The 14,900-nt window shown below is 40.6% G+C and overlaps 1 protein-coding gene across 1 annotated transcript; it reads left to right on the plus strand.

The window, feature by feature from the left end:
- The first annotated feature begins 202 nt into the window (after positions 1-202).
- On the plus strand, positions 203-1,333 carry LOC100676834 (melanoma-associated antigen B16-like). The gene has a single exon (XM_010599743.1). It carries the CDS (start codon positions 203-205, stop codon positions 1,331-1,333), a length of 1,131 nt encoding a protein of 376 aa, XP_010598045.1.
- Positions 1,334-14,900: the final 13,567 nt, after the last annotated feature.

A 14,900-nucleotide genomic window follows, 5' to 3' on the forward strand; every position in this document is an offset into this window, starting at 1 on the left:
GCAGACCAAAAGGACTAGATACCTGTGAGGCCTTAGAACATTTTCTTGAGGAAAAGACAGGGGGAGGCAGCCATTGTCAGCGCTCCCACAGTAGATTTTGCCAGCTGAGGCTGCTCACATCCTCTCTTTCTCCCTTAGGTGTGAAACCCCATTGCTTGCCCTCCTGAAAACATTCTTATCTCTGTCAACAACAAGAGTAATAATGTCTCAGGGTCAAGAAAGTCCACAGGACATATATGATGAAAGCTTTCAAGCCTGCAAGGCGCTGGAGGAAGCACAGTTTTCTGAGGCTTCAGAAGAGGCCTCCCTCTCCTCTTCCTCATTCATCTGTGGTACACTGGAAGAGGCTTCTGCTGCTGAGGCACCCAGTACTCCCCAGGGTCTTCAGAGTGCTTACTTCTCTTCCACTGCCATCACAGCGAGCAAATCAGATGAAGTCTTCAGCAGCCAAGAAGAGCAAGAAAGTTCAAGCACCTTAGAGTTCGTGCCAGGCACTGACAACTTGCCCACAGATATTCTAGGCGAGAAGGTGGCTTTGTTGGTGCAATTCCTGCTGCTCAAGTATAAAATGAAAGAGATGATCACAAAGGAAGATATGCTGAAGATGGTCATTAAAGAGCACAAAGACCACTTTCCTGAGATCCTCAGTATGGCTTCTGAGCGCATGGAGCTGGTCTTTGGCATTGATGTGATGGAAGTGGATCATAACAGCCACTGCTATGCCCTCCTCAATAAGCTGGGCCTCACCTATGATGGGATGGTGAGTGGCGATGGGGGTATACCCAAGACCGGCCTCATGATTTTTGTCTTGGGTGTGATCTTCATGAAGGGCAGCCGTGCCACTGAGGAAGAGATCTGGGAAGTGCTGAATAGGCTGGATATACATTCTGGGCAGAATCACTTTCTCTATGGGGAGCCCAGGAAGTTCATCACCGAAGATTTAGTGCGGGAAAAGTATCTGGAGTACCGAAAAGTTTTCAACAGTGATCCTGCACGTTATGAATTCCGTTGGGGTCCAAGAGCCCATGCTGAAATCAGCAAAGTAACGCTCCTGGAGTTTTTGGCCAAGATCAACGATTCCGACTCTCCTATTTTCTCATCTCGCTATGAGGAGGCTTTGAGAGATGAGGAAAAGAGAGCCAGAAATCCATCCAGGGCTGGCACTACTTTTAGGGGTGGCACTACTTTTAGGGCTGGCACTACTGTTCGGGCTGGCACTACTGTTCGGGCTAGCACTACTGTTAGGGCTAGCACTACTGTTAAGGCTGACACTACTGTTAGGGCCAGAGTACGTTCCAAGGCCACAAGATCCAAAAGATCCTCCCACCATTAGTGAAGCAGACAGTGTTAAGTAGTGGAGGCCCAGGGTGGTGCTGGAGGGATCATAATGTATAAGATTTTTGTTTTCTGGGTCTTTATAGGTAACTTGGAGGTTTACCCTTTCAAGGGCAGTATTATTCAGATGTTGTTCCTTTCAATATAACATTTAATTCATTTCAGAATCTAAGTTTATGAATGGCATTGGCCACACATTTACTGGTGGTTAGGAGGTTTTAGAGTAAGAGCTTTGCTATTTTGTAAAACAAATTTGGAAAGTGATCATCTTATTTTGTGACCTGGAACAAGATAATATGTCATTGGAGTAGGTGTTTCCTTAAAAATGTGAAAAAGCTTAGCTTTGAAATTGTTAGGACACAGAAATAGAGAGAAAAGATAAAAGATGTTTATTCTTAGCTTCTCTTGTCCCTTTTAGTCTGTTGCTCCTTAAAATTAAAAGATACATGCCTGGATTTGTTCAGCTTATTCATGAACATAGGAGAAATAAATCTTAATAAATTAAACCTTGTGCTCTGGCTTTTATTTCCCGAGTGAAAAGCACCACACTAGTACTGGGGATAAAAAGATAACTTAAGACCCAGGCCCTGTCCATAGGATTTTAGATTCTAGGACCAGCAATCATTTAAGGAGGATGATGGGATCCTCTCTAAGTCCTGAAAAAAAAGGACAAGTAAAAAAGGAGTGAGGAGGTAAGAGGTCCAGATATGAACAGTGAAGTGTAAATTCCACAAGGCATGGCAATTTTGGGCAATTGGGAAACTGGTCTCAGTGTGAGTTCATTTTAAGTTAGTTTGGGTGGTAGGTAAGATAAGGCTGTGGAGTGGTCAGCAGACCCTCGCTTATTGTATCTTGAAGTTGAGACCCAAAAGCCTGGACTGGAAAACTGTTGTTTAGCTATTAACTTTGGGATCACGGGTGAACCAGAGAGAAATCGCCACCTGGGAAAGGAATGGAATGTGCCCAGCATTCTTACACCAGTGGAGTTGAACACAGCGCACAAACTAGGTGTTTGATGCAAATCATCTCCAAGGAGCTTCTGAGAACTAGATCTGATAGTCCCTTCAAATGAGATAATCAGAAGCCACTGGGATTGAATGTATTTGCTGTTGCCTGGGAGAGCCAGAGGACACTCTATTCAAAGGAAATTTTAATATAGGTTTCAGTCTAATTTTGCAATCAACAAGCAAAGGCTAGATATCAGGGATGAAATACATGAAAAAATATGGATGGTTTGGATGGAAGGGCAGCTGGAAGGGAAGGAACTGATTGGTTCTTGACACAAATTCTAGAACTTGGGGTTGCAGCCAGCTGGGGGAAGATATTCCCACACCCAAATTAAATCATCTACCTTCTGAGGGGAAAAATTTACAGTTTTACTTGCTAAGCAGCATTTTTGTGTAATTTGATAGTCTGTCCTATAGCATTTTCTATTCTCTGAGACATCCTGAATTAAAAAAAAAAAATCCCATATTGAGGGTAATAGAGTAGGGGTCAAAATAATTTATAGTAATAACTGCCATTCATTAAACACCTATGATATGCCAGGCACTGTGCCAGGAATTTTACATACATTACACACTTTCAAACAGTCCCATAAGACAAGGCTTATCAAACCCACTTTACAGATGAAGAACCTAAGATTTAGAGAGCTTGGGAGTACCCCTGAGTTCACAAGACTAGTATGTGACAGAGCTGGGACTAGACCCCTGGTCTGAATTTTTCTAGAGCCCATTCTGGTCCACTCCTCCCAGCCTTGGACTGACTTCCTGTCTCTTAATTCATTTCTCACTATTTCATAATGTCTCTCAGGAGACAAAAAGAAGGACCTTGTAGCCACAGTGTGAAAAACAAACCTAAAGAAGGAAGATGAAAATAGGAATCAAGCACAATTTGGGGATTGTCCATGGGCTTCATTTACCTAGGGTCTTGCTGCCCCTATCCCAGGGTTCCTTGAGAGCTGATGCTGCCCAGGGGCTGGCATTTTTATCCAGCTCCACTCATTCCTGCATTACAGCATCTTTTCCCCTGGGCCTGCCCTAGTGTGACCCTCTGTCCAAATTGGAATCTGACCTGCTGACTACCTCTTCACTGTCTCCTCCTCCCAAGGCTGCACCTGCTCCTAGCAAGAAGACAACCCCAGAATCACCTGCCCCCCCACCCCACTTCAAGAATTCCTGCTCCCTGCAGATGTCCCTGTAGATCCTTCTCCATGATACCTATTTATCTGGTAGCAGCAGCCCCTTCCATTAAGTGTTCACTTTGCATACTGAAGTTTAGAATCTGGTCATCCTCCTGGGTCATTTTACCCCATTTGCAAGTGTTTTCCACATGGATTGGTGAGTAGAGCCTGAATCTGGGAAAGAATCTGCTGGTTCCTGGTTTATAATTCTGAAGTTATAGAGGGGGTTTTTGAAACCACCCTGTTATTTGCATTATGATTTTAATGGGGCAGCTCCCTTGAAACTGAACACAAATGCTGTTGAGTGAGCTTACCTAGGTGATCAAAAACCAAAGTCTCTCCCATAAGTGATAAAAGTGGAAAGACTGTAAGAATCACTGTGTAAGCATAATCTAGAGTCTAGCTTTTTAAAATCCCTGGAGACCTTCGAAAAGGTGGAAAAATGTTTTCTTGGTAGATATGCTAGCTTTGAATATAAAAGATAATACAATCCATCATCCTTCAGCTCCTCTCGTCTGTGTACTTACTCCAGAGAAATATCCTGGTTTTCAGTGTGCTTAACGGCACCTGGTAGGTGTTTAGGCATGTTCAGTCATGTGGAGACTAGCAGAAACTCACGAGTTAAAATTTTATCCACGCACCAAAAAGAAGTAGAAAATTCTTAGTCTACCGAGATTACAGAGGCTATTGCAAAGGGTAAGTGCAGAAAGGTATTATTACATAAAGGGTAAAATTTCCCTGCTGAGATTTAGAGGCTTTAGTTTTAAAAATAGATGTTAGGCTATACTGAAAGTATCTATCATATATAGGCTCTTGAAAATACTGGCAAATTACAAGGCAAATTTAGCCTTCCCAGAAACTTGCCAAGAAACAAAGGGGGTTGTTATCATAATATAATAGTTGCTTTTTAATGAGCACATAGTATGTAAATAGTTTATGGGAGAGATTGTGAGGTTCATGTATTTTCCTTCTTTCCACCCAGGGCACACGGGAAGACTTCATTGTTCAGTCCTCTTGTAGTTAGGAATGGTCATGTAACTAGTCCTTGTCACTGAAATATGAGCAGAAGCAATGTTTGTCACATCCAGGCCAAGACACTTCCATGTTTCTCTTTCATTCAGCAGCAGACATGTCTCAGTTACTTTAATTTGTATTTCTCTATTTTCTAATTGGAGTCCCTGGCTGGCAAAAATGGTTAAGCATTACTAGCCAAAATTTTGTCAGTTCAAGCCCACCCAGAGGTGCCTCGGAAGACAGACCTGGCCATCTGTATCCTAAAGATCACAGCCTTGAAAACCCCATGGAGGAGGTCTACTCTGCAACATATGTGGTGGTCCTGTGTCAGAACTGACTCCATGATATCTAACAACAGCATTTTCTAATTGTGCAGTGATACCCTGAGTAACAGGATTCCTCTTGGCACCATTGAAAATTACAGAATATTAATAGAACTTTAGAAGCAAGAATTTGATCAGAATGACCAGATTACAGGGAATGGGGCCAGACAAGACATCCTGTGCTAGAGAGTGGCATTGGGAGCATCAATTGGGAGAACAATTGCCAGAGTCCATGAAGGAAATTGCATGCCCAAGGCAAGCTGGCAGTCAGTGCTCCAAATCTAGAGTTCAGCATTGTTTGGAGAAGGGATTTGAAGTAAATAAGGTGGGAAATCAGGGTGAAGGGTCCAGAACAACTTACATAAATAGGCTTGGGAAATTTCACAATGCCAACTGGAAGTTGTAGTGTGATCTGAGTGAGCAGATCTACTGGATGAAAGGACCAGTGAGTGGCATGCTAGACTTGCCATCATCCTTTAGAATTCCCCACCTACTATCAGGCAAAGTATAGTTAGGTACCCTGCATCACCCAGTGATTTTATCGATTCTGGGAGAGTTACATCTTTTTAATACTCAGGAAGTCAAGTGTACCCACACAAGTCTACCAGAGAGGGGAACTTCCTTGGTCCTTCCTGGAGATGGGTATTTTTCCCTTATGTATAGTAAACCCTCTTCACTGAGATAAGGGCTATATGAATGGGTGGGTGAGTGATAACAGACAATGACACAGATCAGGTGTACCAATGGGCAGCAGAAAGGGGTGTAAAGCTACAAGGAAGAGAAAGTTGAAAGGGAGATGCCTTGGTGTTAATTACTTTAGTGATTCTACAAGGCTTGGTGTGAGTGTGTCTTGGAAATAAATGCAGATGGTATCCTCAGATCTAACTGCCTTTCATGTTTCCTTAGAGCCAAAGGTTGGTATTTTATAGCAATGATTGCTTGCTTATATTACCACCAAATACTGCCTGGGGAATGGGGTTGACCCCAGGTACAGATAATTGCAGGGAAGATAGAGAACCCATGGAGATGGCACACACACTTGTTAAACTTACTGGGGGTGACACAGACGTATTGCAGGAAGCATCATATACCATCCCGTTGAAAGTATCTACACCTCCAAAATGGTGTTTCAGCCTGGGAGAAGACTTCTGTAATCATAATCTCAGTGACACTTTCTCATGTGAATTCTCAAATTAGATGAACAGTTGTAGCACTCTGGGTTTCTTCCAAGCAGGCAGAGGACTCTGCTAAGGAGCAAGCTCCACATTTTGAATCCATGAATGTCACCTTCTTTTACTTTGATCCATTCATTTTTTTGTTCCTCTAGCAAACATGTATTTAACATATTCTGAAGGTGAATCATAGGCAAGATGGCAGGGCTGTGTTGAAAGATGAAGGTAACTACTTTCACAGTTCAATGAGAGCTCTAGTAACTACTAAAACAAGTGTGTTGGGAAACCTTCAGCTTCCCTAAAGATTTGAGCATCACAGACTGCTTGCCTACTGATGGGTATCAGTTATAATGGGGTGGTACTCCATTAGGGTCCATGCCCTGGAGCCTTCAAGCCAATGAAACATACTCCAAGTCAGAAGGAGTGAGAAAGTTTATTAAGGAGATATATACATCACCGGGGACCCAGCAGCAACACGGGCTCTCTCTATGGAGTCCCCAAGAGCAATTTTACATTAGAGCTTATACAGGATTTTACAAGGGTTAGAAGTGTCTTTGTAGTTTGCAGATGGCATGGCCAGGGAGTTATGCATTACAAGATAGTGTCAAAAGACTATCAGACTAAAGAGATACATGCCAGCCACATGGGCTCCGATTTTCCTGAGGGGGGCGTTGTTAAGTCACAGGTGGTTGACAGAGCAAATCAAAGTTATTTCCATCATTAAAATAAAGAACAAAGTCATTAACATTTGGTCAAAACAAAGAACAAAAGCATTAACGTTTGGTCAAAACAAAGTCATTAACAAAGGTATGTGAAGGAGGAGGCAGGCAGAGAAAGGAGAAAAACTTGTAGGTTCATCATTGTGTTAGTTATGTCAAGCTCTCTGTCACCCATTTTGAAAAGGAGAAAACACACTGGAGAGTATTAGGATCACAAGGGCACTACTTACTCCTCTAGTAATTTATATTTTCTATTCTGTTTTTAAAATTTGTTTATTTCGAACGCTTCGAAGGCCAGCGTAGCAAGGGCAGGGGTTTGGAGACCATGGTTTCAGGGGGCATCTAGGTCAATTGGCATAATAACATCTATTAAGAATACATTCTACATCCCACTTTGGATAGCGGCATCTGGGGTCTTAAACACTAGCAAGCGGCCATTAAGATGCATCAACTGTTCTCAACCCACCTGGAGCAAAGGAGAATGAAGAACACCGAAGACAGAAGGTAATTATGAGCCCAAGAGACAGAAAGGGCCACATAAATCAGAGACTACATCAGCCCGAGACCAGAAGAACTAGATGGTGTCCAGCTACAACCAATGACTGCTCTGACCGGGAACAGAATAGAGAACTCCTGAGGGAGCAGAAGAGCAGTGGGATGCAGACTGCAAATTCTCGTAAAAAGACCAGACTTAATGGTGTGACTGAGACTAGAAGGACTCCAGAGGTCACGGTCCCCAGACCTTCTGTTGCCCCAAGGCAGGAACCATTCCCAAAGCCAACTCTTCAGATAGGGATTGGACTGGACTATAGAATAGAAAATTATACTGGTAAGGAGTGAGCTTCTTGGATCAAGTAGACACATGAGACTATGTGGGCAGCTCCTGTCTGGAGGGGAGATGAGAAGGCAGAGCGGGGCAGAAGCTGGCTGAATGGACACAGTAAGAGAGGGTGGAGAGAAAGAGTGTGCTGTCTCTTTAGGGGGAGAGCAACTAGGAGTATATAGCAAGGTATATATAAATTTTTATATGAGAGGCTGAATTGATTTGTAAACTTTCACTTAAAGCACTATAAAAATTAAAAAAAAAATATTTACTTTTGGTGTTCGTCAAGAGACTAGATGATTTTTTAGACTCATCATGAACTGTTATAGGCTGAAAGTCCTGGAACTCTTACGACCAGCCCTGAGAACTTAGGGAAGCCACTCAGTCTCATTACACCTGTGAGAAAAAGGCATTGAGATCATCTGTCATCAGATTGTTCCACAAAACTTTATAATTTCATGGAGGGGTGGTGAAGGATAGGGGGGATAGCAAAACTGTTTTGAGGGAAAGAGGAAACTTTGGAGCCTCCATTTTCCTTTTGCAATGAGAGCTATTCTTATTTTAACTATTGGGCTTCTGTGTAATTTTATTTTCAAAGAGAAAAATAAAAAAGCTCAGTTGCTTTATAAAACATCTCACAACACCACTGCACTACATGATCATTATATGCCTTTCCAAAATTATATTTCTCCATATATATTTTTATTAGTGATACCTACATAAATGCTTTTTCAGTTATAATACCTATTTCTTCAGACATTTCTATATTCTGGAGTTTGAAAGGGCTGATAAGAGTGACATTGTGTGTCTTACTCATTGCTCTCCAGTTGATCCCAACTCATAGTGACCCTATAGGACAAGAGAACTGCCCTATAGGGTTTCCAAGGCTGTAATCTTCAGGCAAGCAGACTGATACATCTTTCTCCTGCAGAATGGCTGGTGGGTTCTAACCACTGACCTTTCGGTAAGCAGCCAAACACTTAACTGCTGCACCACCAGGGCTCCTTTTTGTGTCCTAGGCACCGTCATTTCATAGTGTTGTTTCATTCAGGCTAACTGTGCCAGAGTCTACGTTAGTGATTGCCAAATCAGTACTTCCTAAAGTGAAAAAAAAAAAGTCTTATATTATTTTTATTTTTCTCCTTCAAAGAAACTTGTCTTACATTTGTGTAAAATATAAGCTATATTTGTATAATCTCATCTATAATCTTTGAGTCTGTACTTTTTTTTCTAGTACAGAACTAAGTGAGAACAAGCATGATCCCTTTTAAATATGCTTTAATTTGTTTAATGAGCACTTTTATTTTAGAATAGTTTTAGGTTTACAGAAAAGTTGCAAAGGTAATACAGAGATTGTTCACGTCCTTTAGCAACAAGGTTCCACTCTTGTTAATATCTTACGTTAGTATAGTACGTTTGCCACAACGAAAGGCTCAATATTGGTACTGTCAACATACCAGGTGTCAAGGTGGTCAATTAGAAAAATGAGCCAAACTGAAAGTAATAATCAAGCTTTTATTTACTGAAGGTGGCAGCGGGCAAGGGTCAGATGGATGAAGCACACATGGGAAAATTGTGTCATTGCTGAGGATCTCTGAACAAAAGCCTCCTGCAATTTTCTGAAACCAGGGGGACTGGGGGAGAGAGAGCAAGAAGGACAAGAAGTGAAAAATTACGGAGTCAGAGTGGAGAAAAGCACCTCAGCCAAGGCCCCAGTTAAGGAGATCTCCAAGTAGAGACTTGGATACTACTCCCTCCAGAGAACAGCAGTGCACTGGTTGTGCACCAAGTCTGGTGTGGGGAGGGCAGATGCCCCCCATGAGGCTTGCCAGGCAAAGCCATGTAATTTACCTATGGTTGGGCCTTAAAGACCACACATAGGAATTTGGTCTGGAGCTTGACTCCTCAGGTACATATTGGTAACTACCAAAAACCAAACCAAACCCGCTGCCGTTGAGTCGATTCCGACTCATAGCAACCAGTCCATGCTTTATTCGGATTTCCTTAGATTTTACCTAATGTCCTTTTTATGTTCCACCCAGGAGATCACATTACATCTAGTTACTATGTCTTCTTACACTCCTCTGGTCTGTGACATTTTGTCAGATTTTCCTTGTTTTTGATGGCTATCATGGATTGAATTATGTCCCCCCAAAATGTGTGTCAACTCGGCTAGTCCATGATTCCCAGTATTGTGTGATTATCTACCATTTTGTCATCTGATGTGATTTTCCTATGTGTTGTAGATCCTACCTCTATGATGTTAATGAGGTGGGATCAGCGGCAGTTATGTTAATAAGGCAGGACTCAATCTACAAGATTAGGTTGTGTCTTAAATCAATTTCTTTTGAAATATAAAAGAGAGAAGGGAGCAGAGAGACATGGGGACCTCCTACCACCAAGAATGCTGAACCAGCAGGGGAGTGCATTCTTTGGACTGGAGGTCCTTGGGCTGAGGAGCTCCTACGATAGGGGAAGACTGATGACAAGGACCTTTCCCAGAGCCAAGAGAGAGAGAGAAAGCCTTTCCCTGGAGCTGGCACCTGAATTTGGACTTCTAGACTCCTAGACCGTGAGAGAATAAATTTCTCTTTGTTAAAACCATTCACTTGTGGTATGGTATTTGTTATAAAAAAAAAAAATTATAGCAGCACTAAATAGCTAAGACAAAGACTTTGACAATTTTGAGGAGTACTGATATCTCAGTCAGGGTTCTCTAGAGAAACAAAACCAGTGAGATTATATATATATATATATACACACACACACACATACACACACACATATATATATATACGTAGACTCCTGCAGTATTGTGTCCCAAAATTCATATGTTAGGCAGTGGGAGACAGAGAAACTTCTGGCAAAATGTCTATTTATAGTCTGGAGGCAGAATAAACTCCCTTTTTGCTCTTAAGGCCTTCAACTGCTTGGATAAGGTCCACCCACATTATGGAAGGTATTCTGCTTTACTTAAGGCCAACTGATTTAATCACATGGAACTACTTCATAACAGAGACCAGACTAGTATTTTACAAAAACAAAACAAAACTGGGCACCACAACCTAGCCAAGTTGTCACAGAAAATTAAAATTAACCATTAAAACTGGTCAGATAGTTTGTAAAATGTCCTTCTGTTGAGATTTGTCTCATGTTTTTCTTATGATTAGATTGGGTCTATGGGTTCTAGAAGGAAGACCACAGAGGTAAAGTGCTATCTTCCTCACATTATATCAAGGGTACATGCTATCTACATGACTGAGCACTACTGAAATGTGATTACTTCATAATGAGAAAAAATTATGTTTACACATTAGCTAGTTTTACTAATAACCATTATTTTGAACAATGACAACAAAATGATATAAAGAAATATAAACATGTGGATAGAAGTTGTGAACTGGCAAAAATATTTAACCTTAATAAATCACTGCTTAATCTAATTCAGACTCATCCTATTATTTGCAGGCTAAAGCAGAACACTACAGAAAAAATTGTCTAATAATTTGTATGTCTCATGATAAAATGGAAAGATATAAAATTACAAGAGAGTACATCTCAATATTTTCCAGCAAAAGTTGGAAGGAGTATGATTTCATTTTCCTAAACTTAGACTTCTTACCCTTCGAGACAAGAGTGTTTTTTTTTCCCAATTTATAACTGACTCCTTATCAACCATCACTCATAACCTCAGGGAGGCTACACAGTTATTTTCTCAAGGAAATGAAAATCACAAATTAAGGATCACTAGAACATACCTTTTTAAGGCTATGTACGAAAAAGTTTTACAACATAAAAATAAAATTACTTAACCTAAATAAAAATATAAGTTGTTAGGTGCAGTTGAGTCTACTCTGACTCACAGTGACCCTATGTGTAACAGAACAAAACACTGCCTCGTTCTGTGTCATCCTCGTGATTGTTGTTATGCCTGAGCCCATCTTTGCAGCCACTGTGTCAATCCATCTCGTTAAGTGTCTTCCTCTTTTTCACTGACCCTCCACTTTACCAAGCATGATGTCCTTCTCCAGGGACTGATCCCTCCTGACAACATGTCCTAAGTGTGTGAGACGTAGTCTTGCCATCCTTGCTTCTTAAGGTGCATTCTGGCTGTACTTCTTCCAAGACAGATTTGTTTGTTCTTCTGGCAGTCCATGGTATATTCAGTATTCTTCATCAACACCATAATTCAAAGGCATCAATTCTTCTTCGGTCTTCCTTATTCATTGCCCACCTTTCGCACACATATGAGATGATTGAAAATACCACGGCTTGGGTCAGGTGCACCTTAGTCCATAAAGTGACATCTTTGCTTTTTAACATTTTAAAGAGGTCTTTTGAAGCAGATTTGTCCAATGCAATGTAGCGTTTGATTTATTGACTGAAATATAAGTAAGAATACATAAAACAGCCTGAGAAAAATGGATAAAAAATGAGTCAGACCGAAGGGGTCAATTATTACACAGACTAAGGTTATATTGGAGCCCTGGTGGCACAGTGGTTAAGATCTCATCTACTAACCAAAGAAAGGTTAGCAGTTAGAATCCACCTTGGAAACCCTATGCGGCGGTCCTACTCTGCCTACAGGGTCGCTATGAGTTGGAATCGACTTGACGGCAACGGGTTTGGTTTGGTTTTGGAAGGTTATATTAGCCCATAGTCTCCTAGTTGAAGATTTTATAAATACTAGTCAAAGAGACAGTGTTAGATAAATATAACCAATGTAAAACTGTATGCCAGAAAACATTTTCAAGTGTTAATTTGAAACAAATGGCTTGAAAACAAATGAGCTAAAGTATCCTGACAAGATATTTCCTAAGCAAAGAGAACGCTTGGAACCATTAACCTATTTATATAGAAATATTATCAGCACTGGACTCATAAATTTCATTTTCAGTTTCTTTTGTGAATCAAAAAATACATGGTTACACTTTTAGTACTTCCAGCATATATAAAAACCTTTAGTAGGAATTAGGTGGCCCTGGTCAGCAGCATTTTCATTTTCACTTACCTTTATGTTATCCTCATTTGAAAAAAAAAAAAAAAAAAAAAAACTCTGTGTGTAAACTGCTCCCTAAAGGAAAACTGAGTTCATTCAGATCATAGGATTTTACTTGGAGTGTCCATCATTTCATGCATGAAATGGATCTCAAGTGGCCTGAAAGGATTGGACTTTCAAAAGTGCTTAGATTACTTTTCTACCTACCCCAACCTCATTTATTTCATGAATGGAAGTGAAAGGATTATCATTAAATGGAGATGGCAATTACTATAAAGCAAAACTGTTTCTTCCACTCTTCTATCTGTTGGGCCTAGAAGGAACAATATTAGCTAAAGCTTATTCAATTTTAATAAAATCATATCATATAGATAATTGCTATGGCCAATTAATTCTGACGAGGTTGTCAAGACCATTCAATGGTAAGAGAATAGTCTCTTTCAACAAATGGTTTAGCTCTATTTCCATATGCCAAAGAATGAAAATGGACCTTTACCTTATACCATTTACAAAAATCAACTCAAAATAGGTCGATGACCTAAATATAAGAGCTAAATCCATACAATTCTTAGAGGAAAACATAGAGGTAAATCTCCATGATCTTCGATTTGGCAATAGATTCTCAGTTAAGACAACAAAACACAACCAAAGAAAAAATAGACAAATTATACTTTTTCAAAATAACAATGTTTGTGCATCAAAAAAAATTATCAAGAAACTGAAAAAACAATCTACAGAATAGGAGAAAATATTTGCAAATCATATGTCTCATAAAATTTAATATCCAGAATCTATAAAATCTTCTCTAACTCAACAACAAAAAGACAAACAACCCAATTTAAAATACGGGCAAAGGACTTCAACAGACATTTCTCCAAAGAAGCTATACAAATTGCCAATAAACACAGGACCATATACTCAATCTCATTAGACACAAGGGAAATGCAAATCAAAATCACAATGAGATAACACTTCACACACACTGTTGTTGTTAGGTGCCGTTGAGTCGGTTCCGACTCAGAGCACAACAGAATGAAATACTGCCTGGTCCTGAGCCATCCTTACAATCTTTGTTATGCTTGAGCTCATTGTTGCAGCCACTGTGTCAATCCACCTCATTGAGGGTCTGCCTCTTTTCTGCTGACCCTGTACTCTGCCAAGCATGATGTCCTTCTCCAGGGACTAATCCCTTCTGACAACACGTCCAAAGTACGTAAGACGCCGTCTCGCCATCCTTGCCTCTAAGGAGCATTCCAGCTGTACTTCTTCCAAGACAGATTTGTTCATTCTTTTGGCAGTCCATGGTATATACAATATTCTTTGCCAACACCACAATTCAAAGGCGTCAACTCTTCTTCGGTCTTCCTTATTCGTTGTCCAGCTTTTACATGCATATGATGCGATTCGGACAGGCACACCTTAGTCTTCAAGGTGACATCTTTTCTCTTCACTTTAAAGAGGTCCTTTGCAGCAGATTTACCCAATGCAATGTGTCTTTTGATTTCTTGACTGCCGCTTTCATGGCTGTTGACTGGGGATCCAAGTAAAATGAAATCCTTGACAACTTCAATATGTTCTCCGTTTATCATGATGTTGCTCATTGGTCCGGTTGTAAGGATTTTTGTTTTCTTTATGCTGAGGTGCAATCCATACTGAAGGCTGTGGTCTTTGATCTTCATTAGTAAGTGCTTCCAGTCCCCTTTACTTTCAGCAAGCAATGTTGTGTCATCTGCATAACACAGATTGTTAATGAGTCTTCCTCCAATCCTGATGCTCCGTTCTTCTTCATATAGTCCAGCTTCTCAGATTATTTGTTCAGCATACAGATTAAATAGGTGTGGTGAAAGAATACAATCCTGATGCACACCTTTCCTGACTTTAAACAAATCAGTATCCCCTTCTTCTGCCTGAAAGCTGCCTCTTGATCTATGTAAAGGTTCCTCATGAGCACAATTAAGTGTTCCGGAATTCCCATTCTTCGCAGTGTTATCCATAGTTTGTTACGATCCACACAGTCGAATGCCTTTGCATAGTCAATAAAACACAAGGAAACATCCTTCTGGTATTCTCTGCTTTCAGACAGGATCCATCTGACATCAGCAATGATATCCCTGGTTCCACGTCCTCTGCTGAAACCGGCCTGAATTTCTGGCGGTTCCCTGTTGATATACTGCTGCAACTGTTTTTGAATTATCTTCAGCAAAATTTGACTTGCATGTGACATTAATGATATTGTTCAATAATTTTCACATTCCATTGCATCGCCTTTCTTTGGAATAGGTGTATGGGTCTCTTCCAGTTGGTTGGCCAGGTAGCTGTCTTCCAAACTTCTT

Source organism: Loxodonta africana, chromosome X (genome assembly GCF_030014295.1).
Source record: "Loxodonta africana isolate mLoxAfr1 chromosome X, mLoxAfr1.hap2, whole genome shotgun sequence".
Classification (NCBI taxonomy): Eukaryota; Metazoa; Chordata; class Mammalia; order Proboscidea; family Elephantidae; genus Loxodonta; species Loxodonta africana.

Excerpts from the sequence above, each read along its gene's own strand:
- LOC100676834 (XM_010599743.1), top strand. The coding sequence starts at position 203 with ATGTCTCAGGGTCAAGAAAGTCCACAGGACATATATGATGAAAGCTTT.